The sequence below is a fragment of the Gopherus evgoodei genome, chromosome 12, assembly GCF_007399415.2.
Source record: "Gopherus evgoodei ecotype Sinaloan lineage chromosome 12, rGopEvg1_v1.p, whole genome shotgun sequence".
Taxonomy (NCBI): Eukaryota; Metazoa; Chordata; order Testudines; family Testudinidae; genus Gopherus; species Gopherus evgoodei.
Window position 1 is genome coordinate 6,458,722 of NC_044333.1, and position 19,474 is coordinate 6,478,195.

Genomic DNA, 19,474 nt, shown 5'->3' on the forward strand with positions numbered 1-19,474 from the left:
GAGCTCCCCACCCTGCCTGCCCCAAGCAGCTATTCCCCCACCCCAAAGCTTAGTCCCGTCCCTTGGCCTCTTCCACAGCTCGCCTGAGCCTCTCCCACTCTGGGAAGCCTCTGAAGCTCTGTCTGCCACCGCTCCTTTCCTGGAGAGGGTGGGACTGCAGGGCGGCTGGGGGTTGGCCCGGGAGCACAGCCCCCCCGCAGCGATGCACATGGAGTTGGGGGACGGGGGTGCATGCAGTGGATGGGGAGGAGGGTGAGCAGCAGTGACGGGGGTACCTGCTCCTCCACTCAGCCTCCGATCCTTCAAGTATGCAACTAAGGGAGAGACAGAGTGGGGGGAGGGGAGACAAGAGACGTTGGGACAGAAAGAGAGAGTCAGCATTCGACCTGCCCCAAAACCCAAAGAAACGGGACAGCAACCACAGCGCGGAGAGAGCGGGAGGGAGACAGACAGACGGCAAAAGGATTATGCACACAGACAGCCAATCTACACACACACTCCATCTCTACGCATCCACACACCCCATCTTCTCTCTCTCTCTCTCTCACACACACACACACACACGAACGAGCTGGCTCCAGGCACCAGCTAAAGAGGCAGGTGCTTCGGGCGGCCAATACCAAGGGGCAGCCCTCCGGCCGCTATTCACACACACTCGCTCTCTCCTGGGGGCTAGCCCAGAGATGTGCACAAGGCAGGGAAAGTCACAATCTGACTGGACAACGCTCACCCCCATGTCTCTCCTGTCTCCCAGAACCATCCAAGGCACCGCACGGGTCTCCGCTAGGGGCAGCCAGAATGAAGCAATGCTGGTTCCTGGCCACCCCCCAGACACTCCAGAGTGGCCAAGGCCTTAGAGAGCAGAGGGGGCAGGGGAATCTCAGCTCAGTCCCATCCCCTTCCATCCCCCCACTGTGGAATCAGAACTGGCTCTGACACCCCCCCAGTGCCAGGCCAGGTCCTGCCCTTCCCCTGGGTACAGGCCCCTTTGTCCTGCTCAAAGGTGGCAGCAATGTTGGTTGCAAGGGGGCTGCTGGGCAGCAGGCAGGGTAGTGCTGGGCCTGGGATGCCCACCTCCCCGCATTCCCCCGCTACGTGACCTGCTTCGCAAGGAAGTTCTGATGCCCTTTGCCATAAGGCCTGATCCTGAGGTGCCCACAGCTCCCACCAGTCAGTGGGTGCTCAGCACCCAGGGAGACCAGGCCCCTTGGGCTGGGACTGGCTTTTTAAGGGCTCTCTGCCTGCCACCAAGGGGCTACCTGCCGCCCCTGTCCCCGGAAAGCAGAGCAACGCTAATTAATCTGCAAAGAGCAGGGGCTGAGCGTGGCACCCAGAGAGCCCATGGGGAGGCAGCCATGTTGTCTCATGTCACTGATCTGTGCTTTTCACACACACCCAGAGTGCTGAAAACCAGCTCAGTTCTCCCCTCCTGGGTTCCCTCGGCCCAGGAGCCTAGCAGGGCTTCCAGCCCAGGGCACACGCTCACACAACAGGCGGTGACTCTATGCAGGCAGGACAGGGGGCAACTTAAATCAAACCACCGTGCTGCCAGCACAGCGCCTTGTGGGCAGAGCGCCGGTGTGCCGGGGGCTCTGGGCACTGCACCGTGCCAGGCTGAGTGTGTCGCGCACACACAGATCTGAGTACTCCCCCCATATCCCTGTAGGCATGTGCCCATCCACCCAACCTGTGCCCTTACACACACAGTGCAGTGGGAAAGACAACTCACACCGGCATGCACAAATGCTTACACACAGCCCCATGGGTAGGGCACATTCCCATCATGCTGCGCACACCCGTCCCCCCCACACTCACACCCACACACACCTGGCACCTGCACTTACTGTAACCCATCCCTTGCAGGAAGTACTTAAAGGCTTCGGTCAGTTTTCCAGGCTGTTGGAGGGGGAGAGAAGAAAAACAAGGCTGAAAGGGCAGGAGGAGCCGCTGGCTGCTGCTGGGATACAGACTGAAACCCTCCCTCACCAAACCCAGGCCAAGAGACCCCATCCCTGGCAGCCCTTCCCCAGTAAACCCCCTTCACAGGCCATGGGGAGGCTGGGGGTGGATCTCCCCCTCTCCTGGGCAGCAGGGATGCCCCTGCCCCCTAGGCTGGGCTTAGTCTCTGGCCAGCCAGGTGGACTCTGCACATAGAATATCAGGGTTGGAAGGGACCTCAGGAGGTATCTAGTCCAACCCCCTGCTCAAAGCAGGACCAATCTCCTGACAGATTTTTACCCCAGTTCCCTAGATGTCCCCCTCAAGGATTGAACTCACAACCTGGGTTTAGCAGGCCAATGCTCAAACCACTGAGCTATCCCTCTCCCCATATGAGCCAGGGCCAGGGGCCACCCCAAGCCCCCATGGCAGCAGAGCAGAGCAGGGGCCTCTACAGGGCCTGGGCAGAGCAGCAGGGGCAGTTCACTGAGCCCTTTGGGCAGGGATCCCCCCCCTACCAGACACCTGTGCCTGCTGCTCCAGGAGCGGCACAGAGCCAGGGTGGTGTGGGGCTGAGGACCGGGTGGGGGAAGGGAGAAGAAAGAGCGGGGCCAGGGGGCTGGAGGACTCACCTGTGTGACTTGTGGGAGCCCCCCAGAGTCGGCCATCTGGAGGCGAAAACAGAACTCTGTTAGCGGAGGGCCCCAGGGACACCTCTACTGGCACCTGGGCTCAGAGTCCAGCTCCCCACCCCCAGCCCACCCGCTGCATGGACATTTCAGTGGCTGCCGGGGCAGTCTGCAGGGACCCTCTTCCAACCTGGCTGCATGGGAGCACCCAGCGAGGTGGGCATGGGCGCTCAGGAGTGGTGGGGGGATGGACAAGGTGCCCAGAGAGCCCTTTCCCTGCTAGAACGCCCCAGTCATCCGTGTGCGGGGGACAGGCCGCAGGGACACGGCGGGGCCATTTCTGCAGCCCACTCCTGGGAGAGATCTGCCATGTCCATGGAGGGACAGCTAGCAAGTCCTGCTACCTGATTCCAGCTAGCCGCGCTGTTGGGAGAGGGGCATGCAGGAGGGGTTTAGCATAATGGGGGAGGGGGAAGCTCTAGAGCTGGACTGAGGGGCGTTGGCAGAGCTGGGGTGGGCCAGGCCTGGTGTAGCAGGGGGACTGAAGGGCAGGATTAAGGGGAATTGGCAGAGCTGGAGGTGGGTGCAGGCTGGGCTAGCAGGGGACTCCAGGGCATGACTGAGGGGTGTTGGCAGAGCTGTGGGGAAATTCGGGAGAGGAATACCAAGGCAGGCCAAGAGGCGCCGGCAGAAATCAGGGGGAGAAGTCTGCACCACTCTCAACCCCGACTCATGGCCAGCCCCCCCGCAGTGGGCAGATGGCTGACGGACTCAGATTACCTTCAAGAATGTGGTGTTGATTGGATCCAGCTTGGAGTTACACTCCACCTGTCAAGGAGAAGAGCGGAGCTGAGGAAGGTCAGAGAGCAGGGCGCCAAGGATTCCCACACCTCCATGCCGTATGTTTTTAACCATTGGAACTACACCAGGGATCATGATGGATTCTCCCTCACTGGTAACTTTAAAATCAAGACTGGCTGGTTTTCTAAAAGATCTGCTCTGGGAATTAGGTTGGAGAAGGTCTCTGGCCTTGGAATCTATGAATCGAAGGCTGCCCCACCCAGAGTCCGAAGGGAAGGACTGACTCACTCTGTGTCTGCCTGGAATGGGGAGACAGCAGGGGGCAGAGAAGGGAAAGTGGCAGGGATGGGGGCATGCAAGGGTGCTGGGGGGAAACCCTGTGGAAAACGGGTATTCATTCTGCAAAACACCTGGAGAACAGGGAGAAGAGAAAGAGAAGATGCTGAGAGAGGGAGAAGAAAGGGACGTACAGCAAAGGAAAAAGAAAGAGAAAAAGGAGGAAAAAGGAGAATGAGAAATCACTCAGTGGAGAAGAGAGAGCAGGGGTGCAGCAGGGGGAGGGAATCTGGAGCCGGTTTAAATCCCCCTAGCGTGAAGCCTGGTGTATTGGAACAGGATGCCAAGGGTCTGGGCAGGACACAACAGCGCCCTAGGAATGCCCGCTCCTGCCAGGAGGAGGTGGTGTGCTGGTGGCAGGCTGGGGAGGGGTGTCTCTGTCTGTGTTTGGGCATCCAGTGACCCTCCTAGCAGAAGCACGGGGTTTAGCCCTTTACTCACCACCCCATCTTCGGCAGGCGCATTGTCCCCCACCACCAGCATGACGGGGCAGCTGGAAACACCAAGAGGAGGAGAGTGGTCAGGGGCTTGGTCTTTAACACCCGGCTGCAATTCAGCCCCACTGGGACCAGCGTGCGACTTACCGAAGCGTTTTCGCATTGGGGACAGTCCCAGGCCGGTTAATGTCCAGGTCTCTGCGGCTGAGGGGGAGAGAGGGGGGCCAGAGGTTAATGCCCCAGAGCACAATGGCATAGCTCCCAGAATACCCACAGACAAAGCACACCGGCAGCTTCCACGGCCTGAAAACGTCTCTCTGTCTGGACACGGGATGGTGATGGATGGAGGTGCAGGAAGGCAGCAGAACCCAGCCCAACTCATGGAAACATGGAGTGATGATCTCCAAATCCCAGCACATATCACAACGGCAAACTTTTGGTACAATTGCTGAGTTCCCAGGGTCAGAGGAGTTAATGAGACTCTTGGCAGTCTTCCTCCTGCCATTGCAACCATGCATACCCCACATGGCCCCAGGCCTGCGGCTGGGCCAACCCACTTGCCTGACACCCGCTGCCCAGAATGGGGCTGATCGGTTTGGCCCATCACCTCCTGCCCAAAGCAGGGCTGGTTCACATGCCTCGCCATTCCCCAGCCCAGAGCATAGAATCACTGAAGTGTGGGCCTGGAAGAGACCTCAACAGAGCATCTAGTCCAATCCCCTGCACTCAAGGCAGGACGACATAATAATGAGACCATTCCTGACAGGTGTTTGTGTAACCTGCTCTTAAAAACCTCCAATGATGGAGATTCCTCAACCTCCCTAGACAATTTATTCCAGTGCTTAACTAACCTGACAGTTAGGAAACTTTTCTTAATGTCCAACCCAACCTCCCTTGCTGCAATTTAAGCCCATTGCTTCTTGTCCCATCCTCAGAGGTTAGAGAGAACAATTTTTCTCCCTCCTTGTAACAACCTTTTATGTACTTTATCACGTCCCCTCTCAGTCTTCCCTTCTCAAGACTAAACAAACCCAATTCTTTCAACCTTCCCTCATAGGTCATTATTTTCTAGACCTTTAATCAAATTTGCTGCTCCTCTCTGGACTTTCTCCAGTTTATCCACATCTTTCCTGAAATGTGGTGTTCTAAACTAGACACAATACTCCAGCTGAGGCCTTATCAGCACAGAGCAGAGCGGAAGAATTACTTCTCGCGTCTTGCTTACAGTGCTCCTCCTAATACATCCCAGAATGATCGCTTTTTTTGCAACAGCGTTACACTGTTGACTCATATTTAGCTTGTGGTCCACTATGACCACCAGATCCCTTTCTGCCGTACTCCTTCCTAGGCAGTCATTTCCCATTTTCAATGTGTGCAACTGATTGTTCCTTCCTAAGTGGAGGACTTTGCATTTGTCCTTGTTGAATTTCATCCTATTTACTTCAGACCCTTTCTCCCGTTTCTCCAGATCATTTGGAATTTTAATCCTATCTTCCAAAGCACTTGCAAGCCCTCCCAGTTTGGTATCATCCACAAACTTTACCAGTGTACTCTCTATGCCAGTATCTAAATCACTGAGGAAGATATTGAACTGAACTGGACTCAGAACCGATCGCTGCAGGACCCCACTTGTTATGCCCTTCCAATTTGACTGTGAACCACTGATAACTACTCTCTGGGAATGAGTTTTCAACCAGTTCCGCATCCACCTTATAGTAGCTGCATCTAGGTTGCATTTCCCTAGTTTGTTTATGAGAAGGTCATGCGAGACAGTATAAAAGCCTTACTAAGGTCAAGATATACCACATCTACCGCTTCCCTCCATCCACAACGCTCATTTATCTGTCAAAAACAGCATTTAGGTTGGTTTGACATGATTTGGTCTTGAGAAATCCATGCTGAATGCAATTTATCCCCTTCTAAGTGTTTGCAAATTGATTTCTGAATTATTTGTCCCATTATTTTTCTGGGTCCCTGCATTGTCCTTATTCCTTCTTTTTAATAGATGGGCACTAGATTTGCCCTCTTCTAGTCCTCTGGAATCTCCCCCGTCTTCCAGGAGTTTTCGGAGATAATCGCTAATGGCTCAGATATCACCTCAATCAGCTTCTGGAGTATTCTGGGATGCATTTCACCAGGTCCTGGTGACTTCAAGACATCTAACTTGTCTAAATAATTTTTAATTTGTTCTTTGCCTATTTTAGCCTCAGATTCTACTTCGCTTTCACTACCGTTCACTATGTGAGACGTTCATTCGCTACTAACCTTCTTGGTGAAAACTGAAACAAAAATGGCATTTAGCACTTTTGTTGTTTCCACATTTTCTGTTATTGTTCCTCCCCCGTTCTCATTGAGTAACAGGCCTACCCTGTCCTTGGTCTTCCTCTTGCTGCTAATGTATTTGTTGGATGTTTTCTTGTTACCATCTAGGCCTCTAGCTAGTTTAATCTCATTTTGTGCTGTGGCTTTTCTAATTTTGTCCCTAAACACTTGTGTTATTTGTTTATATTCATTCTTCATAATTTGACATAGTTTCCACTTTTTGTAGGACTCTTTTTTTGAGTTTCAGATCATCAAAGAGCTCCTGGTTAAGCCAGGCTGGTCTCTTGCCAGACTTCCTATCTTTCCTACGCAGGGAGATAGTTTGCTCTTGTGCCCTTAATTATGTCTCTGAAAAACTGCCAATAATTGATTTTCCCTTTAGATTTGCTTCCCATGCCTCTTACTAACTTACTCCCTGAGTTTGCTGAAGTCTGCCTTCTTGAAATCCATTATATTTATTGTGCTGCTTTCCCTCCTATCATTCCTTAGAATGATGCACTCTGCCATTTCACCATCATTTTCACCCACGCGGCCTTTCACTTTCACATTCCCAACCAGTTCCTCCCTATTTGGCGCAATCAAATCTAGCTCAGCCTCTCCCCGATGGCTTTCTCCACCTTCTAAAATAAAAAATTGTCTCCGGTCCACTCCTAGAACGTGTTGGATAATCTGTGCCCTGCTGTGTTATTTTCCCAACAGATGTCTGGGTAGCTGAAGTCTCCCATCACCACCAAGTCATGTGCTTTGGATGTTTTGTTAGTTGTTTAAAAAAAGCCTCATTCATCACTTCTTCCTGGTAAGATGGTCTATCATAGAGTCCAGCCATAATATCACCCTTGTTTGGACCCTACTCACATGTCCCACTGCCCAGAGAGGGCCAGTCTATGTGCCCCTACTGCTTGCAGCATGGCCTGTGTGTCCCATTGCCCACTGCCCAGAGAGGGGCCAGCTCACGTGTCCCCCATGGCCTGTGTGCCCCACTGCCCCCTGCCCAGAGAGGGGCCAGCCTACATGCCCCCACCACGCCCCACCCCGAAGCAGGCCTGATACGCAAGCCTCCCACCACCCTCCTGCCCAGAGCACGGCTTATCCAGATGTTGCAATTACCCCCCTGTCCAGAGTGGGGCCAGCCAGCACACACCTGCCAGAGTGGGGCCTAGCCATGTGCCCACTGCTCCCCTACCCAGAGTGGGGCTGGCCCATGCCTCTGCCATCCCACCTGCGCAGAGCAGGGCTGGATCACATGCCCCACTACTCACCTGCTGGGAGCATGGCCTACCTGTGTGTCCCAATGCCCAGAGCACATGAGCGCATGAGCGCAGTGACAACCTCCCCCCAGGACCTCGGCCACCAGGTTCACCGTTTGCTCCCTTCAAAGCTGGATTTTCAGTGATGCTCGACCCAGCTGCAATTTGATTCTCGCCCCAAGAGCCCTTAAGCAATGGGGGTACCCAGCTCAGGACCTGCCTCTCACAGGTAAACAGCCCCACTCCAGCTATGGTCCCGTTGGGAGCGGGTGGTGGCCAAGCTAGAAAGGCCAGACATGCTGGGGGCTACTTCCCATGCCTCTGGCTGCTGGTCACCAAAGGCTTGTGTCTGGGAGCGTGCTGGGTGCAAATCCTGCTCTACGTATTGGGAGTCTGGCTGGGGGCAACACGACACGTACCATCCTGGCTCTCAGGGCGTGGCCTCTTGCACCTCGTCTCTAGGGGGCCAGGAAGCAGCAGGGCTCTATGGCTACCCCCATGGGGTCTCCTGCTCCTCAACCAATGGACTGCACACAATTGTCTTGGGCTCTTCGTGGCACCAGTGGAATCCTCCGCTCCACTGCCTGCTGTCTCCAAAAGCTGACACCCGGGCAGATGGAGCAGAGATCTCCCTCCCATTCCCGCTCTGGTGCCCATCACCCTGCCCCACCCAGGCCCCAGCTAACAATGGCCATTAGCCATGAGGCACAATAGGGGTCACCCCGTGAGGTCCCCACACTCTGCCTGGTCTGCATGGCAGGAGACGTGTGCCACGGTGGAGAGGTGAGGGGGCCAGTTACCTGTTGTACATGTTCCAGAACAGCTGCAAGTTGTATTGGTTCACGACACTCCCGATCTGCTGCCGATAGCTCTGCACCAACTCCGTGTTGCTCACCAACTCTTCCTGTGCAGGAGGGGCGAGAGAAACGAGAGATCAGCTGGCCCACGGCAGGGAGGAAGGGCTCGGCGTGTGTGGTATGGACGAGGGACAGGCGAGCGGGACATGGGGACTGATCTGAGTGCAACAGGGGTAAAAAGACCCAGTTTCCCCCAGGATCACAGGGCATGGGTGGGGGCCCTAAGTCCTAGGCACTCAGCCCGCAGAGCATTCACACCCTGCAGGGCTGTATTTGCAGGAGGGGAGTGCTAGTAACTAACTCCTGAGACTGGCCTCTGGCTGCCACCAGGAGACGGACTGAACCTGCAGACCTGGGATCTGGAGTCTGAACACCACACAGTGCCTGGGTCCAGGACAGGGGTTCAGCCCACGATAAAGGTGAGGCCACTTGAGACACTGGGAGTCGGATCCGGCTTCAGTTTTCCAAGAGTTGGGGCTGGCTCCAGGGGACTGGTTCTGACCCATCCCAGTAACTAGTGTGACAGGGTCAGGCCAGATGGCTACAAGGGAGTGGTCGAAGGTAGATCCATTAACTCCAGGTTAAGCAGGTCCCTTTTCCCTGGGTAAGATAACAGGAACTATTCCAGAACACTCAGGAACTTTCTAGAACTAATTAAGGCAGGCAGGCTAATTAGGACACCTGTAGCCAACTGGGAAGTTACTAGAATTAATTAAGGCTAATCAGGACACCTGGTATAAAAAGGCTCTCACTCCAGTTAGTGAGGTGTGCATAAGGAGCTGGGAATGAGAGGATGTGCTGCTGGAGGACTAAGGAGTACAAGCGTTATCAGACATCAGGAGGAAGGTCCTGTGGTGAGGATAAAGAAGGTGCTGGGAGGAGGCCATGGGGAAGTAGCCCAGGGAGTTGTAGCTGTCGTGCAGCTGTACCAGGAGGCACTCTAGATAGCTGAAGGCCACAGGGCCCTGGGCTGGAATCCGGAGTAGAGGGCAGGCTCGGGCCCGGGTTCCTCCCAAACCTCCCAACTCCTGGTCAAACCCAGGAAGAATTGACCTGGACTGTGGCTTCTACCAGAGGGGAAGGTCTCTGGGCTGTTTCCCGACTCACAGGGTGAATCTCTGAGGTGAGCAAATCGGCCAATAAGCGCAGGACCCACCAAGGTAGAGGAGGAACTTTATCACACTAGTTTGTGCTGAAGAGGCTGTAGTCTGGGAGAGGGGTGCTGGCCAAGGGAGCAGAGCACACATCACCTATGGGCTGTGGGGCGCTCCAGCTCTGCATCTTGGGGGAAGATGCCCCATGTTGTGCCCTACAAATCCAGCTGTCAATGGGCCCTTCCTATTCATCCTGGTCACAAGCGGGCAAAGCACTCACACCTGTGCTCTCTTCGGGGGCCTGCATCTCATGGCAGCCCTGCAGCTCTCCTGGCCCATGGCAGAGGCAGGGACACAGCCCAGCTACAGACAGGACCAGAGAGGGAGGCATCTCTTGGCCTGTTCTTCCCCCATAAGCCACAGCAGCATGGCCAGGAGACAGCAAAGCAGCCCCAGTTGCTGACCCAGTCCAGCCGTTTGCTGGCTGACTCTGTCCGGACTGTGCACCGGCCCTCTCTCAGCCAGAATCTGATCTGAGCAGGGCAGCTGTGAACGTGTCCAGCGCTCTCCCCCTTACCTGGCTGAACAGGTGAGATAACACGGTGTCAGGCAAAGAACTGGTCAGGCCAGAAAGCTGCGGACAGAGAACACCAGAAGCGTTACGCTAATCCCAGGCACCGCTCACTCCCACCCCTGCACCTTCGCCACGGGATCCCTCCTCGTGTTGTCCACTGGAGACAGGCAGGTGTCGCTGGAGCCCAGTACCTGTTGAGCCAGCAGGGAAGTGCAAACAGCTGCTCCAGCTCTGACCAATCAGAGTAGAAAGGGAAGAGGATGCTCTGGAGCCCAGAAAAATCTGCTAATCAGCAAGTGAAGAGGAAGGCTCAGAGACCACCCCCTGTATCTGGGGAGCCTGCTGCAGCCCAGGGCTAGGTCAGGGAAGAGCCAGATGATGGTATCTGCTGTGAGATGATCGCCCATGCCTGGAGCTTCTGCACCCTGGACTACCAGGTCCATGTCCCCCGAGGGCTGATCTCCTTGGGGATGCTGACTTCTTTAACCCCTAGGGCAGCGGTCCCCAAATCTTTTTGTCTGTGCCTCTCTCCCCCACCTTACCTGGCCTTCCGGGAGCCGCAGTCGGGCTAGGGGCTATGTTTGGAAGTGGGACCAGTGCTGCAGCTGGGGCATCGGCCAGGAGCGGGGCAGTAGTCAGGGCTGGGAGCCAGGGGCCGCGTCCGGGAGCAGGCTCGCAATCAGTGTCAGGGGCTGCAGCCATGGCTGGAAGTGGGGCCAGGGCCAGCTGGTAGCTGAGGCCAAGGCCAGACCTGCAGTGGGGCTGGGGCCAGAGCAGGACAGGGTGGTGCTCCCTCCCTGCCCCAGTAAGGGCTGGACCAGCCCCGCCGCACTCCCCTCAGGGGGGCATGCCCCAGAGTTTGGGGACCACTGCACTAGGGAAGCAGGCACGGCCCCTGCACACTCCCAGGGCAGCTCTATGGGTGGATATGCAGGCAGGATTTGGCCACGGGAGACTATTTTAAACCCAATGAGCAGCATTATTCCTTCCCATTCCCAGCTCCCTCCTCTCCTGAGCACGGAGGCCTCAGTCACAGGAAGACACTGTGTGGTGAGACCAGGCATAATGGGCTGTGATTAGTTTGCAATCTCGGAAGCCAGATAGAACCACAGGGTGTGTGTGTCCAGCAGCCTCATTAACAAATTCCCTTTATATTCCTTAAAGCCAAGCCCCGGCTCTCCTGTGCCCCAGGAGACCCTGCCAGTGCCTATGCCCACTCCAAGTGATCTCATCCCAGTGCATCCCAGCTGGCGTCTGAGAGGTGGATGCTGCTCACCTTGGTGGCTGCCCAGTCAATCCAGCCTTTGCCGTTGGGGTCGATGTTCATCAGGACAAGCCCTTCCACCAGATCTGGGAAGATCAGCTGCAGCCAAGCAGACACAGGGCTATTGCTCCCGGCAGTGGTGTGATGGGGGAGGCCTATGCTAGGGGGGGCAGTTAGCAGATGTGTGGATTCACCAAACGCGGAGATCCTTTACTGACAGTGACGCACTTCACCAGGGGCAAGGGATGGGTGGGAGACCACGTCCTCGGAGGGACCCTCCCATCACCTTACAACATGAAACAGGCCAACCAGTGCCAATGAGGTAAAGGCTTTGCACACCACAGCTCTGCACCTCTGCCCACGGAGAATCTAGAACAAGGCAGGCAGGATCTCTCCCAGCAAGGCCTGGGAGCAGGGCATGGTACCGAGATGACTCTGGCAGATAATTGCCCCCTGCTGCCAGACAAAGGGAGGGCATCCACTGCCTGCTGCACCTCCCCGCACTCTGACACCAAGGAACTGCAGGGATAGAAGGAACTGCCCTGAAATGGCAGAGGCCCTTCCTGTCGGCCTGAACCCAGCGGGCTGTCACAGGCAGCTCCAGGACCTGGCCCCAGATGGTCCAAGCCTCTCGTCCGTGTGACTCATAAGTGCCTACAAGATACCCCCAGCTCTACGGCTCCTGAACACCAAACGAGAACAGCACCCTCTCCCAGCTCTCTCAGCACTCAGCCAAAATCAACCCCTGGATGACAAGCAGCTGGCGAAAGCCAAGCTCTGGAGAGACAGAGGTGATGCTGGTTGGATGCGGAACGCACTTTGAAGCACTTGTCTCCTCTCTCAGATCCCCCACTCCTAAGAGAATCTGGTACCCCAAGGCTATGGGCTGACACAGCTGGGGGCTCCTCAATGCTCAGATAGGTACTCAAATAGCCACAGTGGCAAAATACACCCACTTTGATTGGCCAGGAGGTTGTGTTCCATCCTATCAGGAACAGCTGTGGCTACAGTGATCCACACACTGATGATCTCCTTTCAGGCTTGCTTACTGCAACTCCTTCCATCCTGGAACGAGCACCATGCCCTGAGAAAGCTCCCACTGGTGCAAACAGAGCAGCTCTCCCTCTGCCCCGGGATAGCTCATTGGCTGGAGCATTGGCCTGCTAAACCCAGGGTTGTGAGTTCAATCCTCAAGGAGGCCATTTAGGGACCTGGGGCAAAAATCTGTCTGGGGATTGGTCCTGCTTTGAGCAGCGGGTTGGACTAGATGACCTCCTGAGGTCCCATCCAACCCTATGATTCTATGACTTTCCTTGGAAGTGGGTCACACCTGCCCTGCTCTATTGGATCCTGGGTCACTGCAGAACGCTCCCAGCCAGGACTCACTTACAGCAAACTTGGCCAGGACATAGGCTCCTGCTCCCACGCCGATTCCAATCACGTACTTGAACCTAACAAACAGACAAAAGTGTCCCTGTGCAGCTCCCAACAGTCCTTGCTAGGCCAGTCTGGCTTTTTAAGGAGCCTCTAAGCAGGGCATGTGGCGCAGCAGAGAGAGAGAGGGAAATGGGGCTGAGGCAAGAGGAGGCAGTACCTGGGAGACATTCCCATAGGGCCCTGGCTGGGTCTCCACATCCTGGGCTCCTTTCCTGGCTCTCAAGCTCTGTGCAACAGTTCCTCGTAGCGCATAGGACTTGGGTAGCATCCCTTTGAATAGGTTGTGAGCCCTCTGAGAGTGCTCACCATGTTCTGTGTTTTAGAAGCGGCCAGAAAGAGCTACACACTGCATTCCGTCCCTTCTGTTAATAAACCTGCCACCACCTGTCTCCCCTCTCTCGCTTTAGTGGCAGCGTCTGATCAACAGAGCCAGTAAAATCAAGACCAGACTGGTAGAGAATAGGAGCATCCTGTGACTGTCATCGCAGCATCGTCCTGAGCCGCAAAATCCAGCTTGATGGCTGGCACTGCGCCTCGGTGCGAGAAGGCTGTTGCCCACGGAACCTGGCCAACTGCCGTGCTAACCCCCTCGCACACTCCTCAGCCAACGTGCCCCTCACCTCAGGGTGAGACGAGAGTTCATGCCCCTTGGTGTATTCCCTGACGAGCGGGGCCCTGAAGGAAGCCAGCTAGAGCCAGATGTCAGGGTGGCTTCGGTGAGGTGGGAACTGGTGACCTCCCAATCTGTTCCCTACAGGGCACCGATCAGCTGCTTACTAGTGACCTGGGCTGGATTCAGACCCATGGGCCAGAGGGGTCAGGCCCTGGGGTGCATTTCCAGGCCCCTGAGATGGAGGAAGCAGCTTCCCTTATTGCGTGCCGTGAAGGCGACAGCACAAACCAGCAGCAGGGAACGGAGTGTGAGTCTCTTTTGGCTCTGAGGTGACTCCACGCGGTTCTCCCAGGGCGTGGAGGGGACTGACCTGTCTCACCAAGGGGTCGCCGAGCCACGGCCGAAGAGCTGACTGTTCTCAGCTCCAGCCAAGCGGGCAGAGCAGGGAACAGGCTGTGAAGCCTGGAACCCCTAGTGACAGGGTGTTCTTAGGTCAGTGATGCCGTGCAGCCGTGGGTGCCATGATCCCCGTTTTTCAGCCAGGCCCAACCCTGCATCACGTGTGCATCCCAAATGCCACATTATAGTTTCTACCTCCCTACGCCCCCTGCCTGTCCCTGGCATTTTTCTTAGCATCCCACCCCTCCCTGCTGGCCCCACGCCACGAGGTCACAGGGCCCTGACACTTACCCGAAATGCTGGACCACACTAGGAAGCATGGCAGCCAACTGGTCCATGGATGGAAACTGGTACCTGGGGGCATGACAGACACACAGTGAGAAATGGAGGTTTGGGGCAAGGCCCTTACAGGGGGAGCCCAGTCCTTGGGGCCAGGAGAGCAGAGGCCAGGGCTGGGAGAAGCTCTGGACAACTCCTCCCCTCCCACTCCCCATTGCCTGGCCCCTCCCGCCCAGAGCAGGGCACAGCCCTTCCCTTTCCCCCTCCGGGAGAGGGACAGCCATCCCTTTTCCTATTCCTCCCCTCCCAGGGTGCGGGCCATGCCCAGGAACCCCACCAGTCCCCCTTCCAGCCCCTCGGCCTGGCATAGCCCTCTCCCTATGGCTGTGCTAGGAGCAGTGCTGATGTGCTTGGGAGGAGGAAGCCCTCATGATCCCGGCCCTTCTAGGGGGTGAGGAGCCCGACTCCCCTTCAGAAACGGGATGCTCCGCTGGGCCCAGGACGAGGGAGGCTGAGTCCCCAGTGCATTGCTCTGCAGCACCTCCTAGCGGTACAAGCTGGACGTTCCCGGCAAGAGAACCCACATTATGAACCAGGGAAAGGAGTCGGGAAATCATACAGAGACCCGAGCATGAAGAGCTGGGCTCCTCCACGAGCAGCATCCCAGGCTGAGAGGGCTCGGGTACCTACCCCTGCGGGAACTGCGACGCTCCAGCCTGCTGCCCTGGTGCATCCACGTGACACACCACAAAGTGCTTGGTGATCTCCTGCATGTCCTCGAAGTTGAAGAAGGTGTTGAAGCACAGCTTGTCTGCACACGGCCGGAGGGAGGAAGGGGTCAGAGTCCAAAGGGCAAAGGGGAAAAAAGATCAAAGGCAAAACATCAGCAACCATTTAATTAGGCCTGGAATGGTTCAATTTTTAGCAGTAAATGCCCGTGAACGGTCAATTTCTCCGTACATGTGCAAACCAATGAAAATATTCCCGTTGATCCTGATAGAAACGTACAGACTGGCAAAGTGAGAAAAATGCTGCCTGCAAACAGGGCATTCACACTTGGGATATTTTGACATGTTACTGTAATGAATTGTCTGACCCCTCTATTGTGCAGCCCATCCATAATCTCCTGCAACAGAGACAATGCAAATCAAGAAATATGTTTAAAAATGCTGAAGAATAAACATCGACACTGTCCGTGGAAATGATAAAAACATACTAAAGGAATTCTGCCAAGCGAACATTTAATCCAGATGAAGGCTAAAGAAAACAAATACACGAAGAGAGAAAGGCTGAGACACACATCCTGGCCAGCAGCTGCTGCTCTCAATATCTAGCCTGGCTCCAAGGTGCAGACAGATGTGGTATCCCAGATATCAGAGTCCTGGATGGGCCTGACTCGCCTTTCACACCTGCCCCACACTAACACTGCTGACATCAAGGGTATTTCTCCTGATTCACACTGGGGTAAATGAGATCAGAATCAGGCCTGTTCTCTTCTCAACATCTCGTGTTTTTTGACCACAAACACCAGTTCTTTCTGACGGGCTTTCCCTGCTATCCTTTACTCACCCATCACTAGGGGAGACAATATGGTCTAATGGTTAGCACACAGGTCTGAAATTCCTGGTTTCTATTCACGGCTCTGCCACTGACTTCCCATGTGGACTTGGGCAAGTCAGCAAGGCCAACATGTTCAAACTTGGGGGCCAAAAATCAGGCACCTACATAAATGGCCTGATTTTCAGAGCAGCCGAGCATCTGCAGAGCAGCGTGGCACTGAGAATCAAACCACTCTTCGTGGGGTCCGTCTAGTCATTTGGGTATCTAATTACAGGCACGCACATTTCAAAACTGGGCCCGTGGTGTGGGATTTTCCAAAGCATCTAAGTGACTTAGGTGCACACGTCCCACCAAAATGTTATTGGGCTGAGCGTCTGCTCCTAACACCCCTGGGCTCTTTCAAAACTCTCAGCCCCTAACTGTTGTAAGCTTCGCTTACCCGGCCTGGGAATGCCTGGCTCACAGGGGCTGGTTAAAATTGTTACCATCCCCCTTCCTCTGCATGCTGTTCCCCTCCTCCCTCTGCAGTGCTTCCAAGGTGATCTTCCTGCAGCAGCAGCAGCTTGTCTCCAGCCTGCGATCAGGTGATGTCAGTCCTCCTCCCTCCACACAGCCACAGCCAGCTTTCATACCCAGGCAGGCCCTCGGTGACTGCCCCATCCAGACGGGAAGCCACCGGGAAGGTCCCAAAGCCCCCATCACTTAGGAACTCTTCCCCCTTCTCACTTGTCCGAGAGAGCCCAGCCTTGGGCTGCTTGTCACAGCTGAGCAAGGAGGACAGGGGAGGACGCCCTTCTCTGGACAGGGCTCCCTTTGGATCCCATCAACGGTCCCCTCTCAGCTCCAGGGTGAGCGATACAAGGTCCCCCCTTTGCTCCCAGTCCTCGCCTGTCTGAGGAGAAAGCCTGATTCAAACCAGAGCTGGCTCACCGTGCCCAGGCCCACAGCTGCTTAGGGACACCTTGCCGGGGCACAGAACTGAACACAACCCACCAATGCCCCTGAAAACATTCACGCCGGGATCCCAGGGGGAAAGAACAAACCTCTGGGCTCCTCCAAGCAGCTGGGGTGCAGCAGACTGGACAGGCAGTGAACACCACAGCATCCAGCTCTAGGCCAGTGGTTTGAACATGACCCAGGCTGCCGCGAACCCAAGGCTATTCCGACCTACTGGCTGTTCCATGGCCTTCAGGAGAGGCCAGTCTCAGGCCAGTGCCGAGGCCACAGCTGTGTATACTGGGATTGTCATCTCAGCAGCAGGCTCAGCAGCCTCAGCAGCCTGGCCAAGAACCAAATGGGTCATGGAGACTCTCCCGCATTCTTCCCAGAGGGTCAGGACTCCTCTCCCCGACCCAGCACCCTTTGCTGGCACTGAATTCACAGCTGACCAACCGTCCAGCTCCCCTCCGGCAACCCAGCAGCATTGGGTGTTGGGCTCGTTCGCATTTGCTGGCTGCCTGTGTCCCCCTGTCCTTGCAGTGCTGGTGCGAGCGCCCTGGGCAGAGGATTGCTTTCAGTGCTAGGCTGCTCACAAGACTGGAGTGGGTGGGCAGGAGAAGGAAAAGACAGTGTGATGCATGCATGGGCCCCACAAGCCAAGACACAGGCTGGCAGGTCTGATCTCGATGGGGTCCCTTTGTCTGCCCTCGAATCCCCCACTGCTTGTGCCTGGGGAGGGGCAAGCACTAGCAGGCTGATTCGGCACAGCCTTGTCCTCATGTCTCATGGTCACATCAAACCATGTTTGCTGGCTCTGCGCTGTTATACTGGGCAAAAAATGAATCAGACATATCAGACCTCCAACCTCTCCTCTAACCCCACCCCTCCTTCTGAGGCTTCAGTACAGTCCCTAAATCAGCGCGGCCGCTGCTCGTACTGTTCTTGTTTGCTTTTCCACTGCTGCAGCCTCCTTTAGCTTGGAATCCACAGCTTGCTTGGAAGAAGATCTCCTCCCCGTTGTAGTCCGCAGGCTGGAGGTAGGCATTGCTTTCTGCAAGCTTTGGGACTGTGTTAGTATGGGAGAAGTACTACTGATTTACACCCACGGAAGTGGTAGCAGAATCGGAACCGTTTCAACCTAGCTGGTACATCCCACCACGGAAGGCAGCATTCACCACACTGCAGCCACCAGCAAGTCTAGATAGAAAGGGGCATGGTGGAGTTTAATATCAATATGCACTTGCTTCCAACTAACTGCAGTGTGAAATTCCCTTTGCCAAAGCAGAGCTCTCTCAACAGCCTTTTTATACAGGATGAACAACTGATTTACTATAAGGTAAGGAAAATGCCATGTGATTCCTCAACAGCTGCATGCTGCGGTTTAAACGACCATTTCTACACCATTCTTAGTTGAATATACAAGTGTCTCACATAATCCAATGTGAATGTGCCCAGAGATTTTGGATTTTATAATCCTACACAAAACCTCATCTGCCAGTCTGTGATTTGGGCTCCTCTGTACTCGGCCTATTGTAATCACCACGTACTATTATATTTTAACAGCAACTTTGGAGGGTCTTGACCGTCTAGGAGGCGATAATTCTATCCTGGGTTAATTTTGAAATAGAGCCAGGCAAGATTTTTCAACCAAACCTTTTTTTTCACAAAAAGATGCAGATTCAGTGGCACCAAAATGTTTCACAGATTTGTGTTGGATTTGCCGAATGGTTTCAGCTGGAAAAAAAACCCCAAAGTGTGGAAAACCCAAAAAAGGCTAGTTTCAACATTTAAAAAAAAATGTTTTGGTTTTTCAGTTCAAGATTTCCCTTAATTAAAAAAAAAATGTTTTAAAGGGGTCAATACCGAAATGAGCAAAATATTTTGTTTGGACAAAATCAAAACGCTCTGGCCCCGAACAAATGGCTTTCAACTTTCTGATTCGGCAAGCATTTCAAAAAAGTTTGGTTTTGGTTCAACCCGCAACAAAATTCCCCTCGCTGGTTTTTAGAAAGTGCCAGAGAACTGAAAATCTATTAATCTCCCAACCCTACTTTGAAATCCTCAGGGCTCCCTAACCAGATATGATTATTGCTGAGTCATTATTATACTCAGCAAGGCTTACCCTCCCTAGAATGGATGCAACTCTTTGGTGTTGCTACTTTGTTCCACAATGGAATTGGATGGGAAGGGCTTGGATTCTCTCGGAAGGTTAAAAAACGGCAGCTGTTGTAGGGACAAGAGCTGTGGCAGGCTGTAGGGACTGCAGCAAAGCTAAAGGACAGGCATGAGGATCTAAATCAGGGCAACCTATGGCATACGTGCCGAAGGCGGCAAGCGAGCTGATTTTCAATGGCACTCACAGTGCCCAGGTCCTGGCCACCGGTCCAGGGGTACTCTGCATTTTAATTTAATTTAAATGAAGCTTCTTAAACATTTTAAAAACCTTATTTACTTTACATACAACAATAGTTTAGTTATATATTATAGACTTATAGAAAAAGACCTTCTAAAAACGTTAAAATGTGTGACTGGCACGCGAAACCTTAAATTAGAGTGACTAAATGAAGACTCGGCACAGCACTTCTGAGAGGTTACTGACCCCTGGTCTAAATCCTGCAGCCTCTGACCTCACTGGCAAAGCTCCCATGGATGTGAGTGTGAGAGGAGAAAATCAGTTTGAGCTGAGCTGGCATCCCTGGTGCTGGGATGATGTTAGCCAATCAGAGTAGAGAGATTTGTATATTCACA

General features: G+C 54.5%; 1 protein-coding gene across 5 annotated transcripts in view; it reads right to left on the reverse strand.

Annotated features, from left to right (window-relative positions):
* NDRG4 (NDRG family member 4) overlaps positions 1-19,474 on the reverse strand; it is a 91,556-nt gene that overhangs the window by 6,618 nt on the left and 65,464 nt on the right. For 3 of the 5 annotated variants that reach the window (XM_030582258.1, XM_030582256.1, XM_030582260.1), the window contains 11 exons: positions 14,918-15,038; positions 14,240-14,302; positions 12,890-12,950; positions 11,512-11,598; positions 10,239-10,295; positions 8,511-8,614; positions 4,289-4,345; positions 4,146-4,197; positions 3,348-3,395; positions 2,571-2,606; positions 1,835-1,896 (listed from right to left, as the gene is read on the reverse strand). In XM_030582258.1, the coding sequence (XP_030438118.1) occupies positions 1,835-1,896; positions 2,571-2,606; positions 3,348-3,395; positions 4,146-4,197; positions 4,289-4,345; positions 8,511-8,614; positions 10,239-10,295; positions 11,512-11,598; positions 12,890-12,950; positions 14,240-14,302; positions 14,918-15,038 (748 nt within the window). Of the gene's footprint in view, positions 1-275; positions 315-1,834; positions 1,897-2,570; positions 2,607-3,347; positions 3,396-4,145; positions 4,198-4,288; positions 4,346-8,510; positions 8,615-10,238; positions 10,296-11,511; positions 11,599-12,889; positions 12,951-14,239; positions 14,303-14,917; positions 15,039-19,474 lie in introns of all 5 variants that reach the window. The other 2 variants (XM_030582257.1, XM_030582259.1) reach the window with 2 other exon arrangements.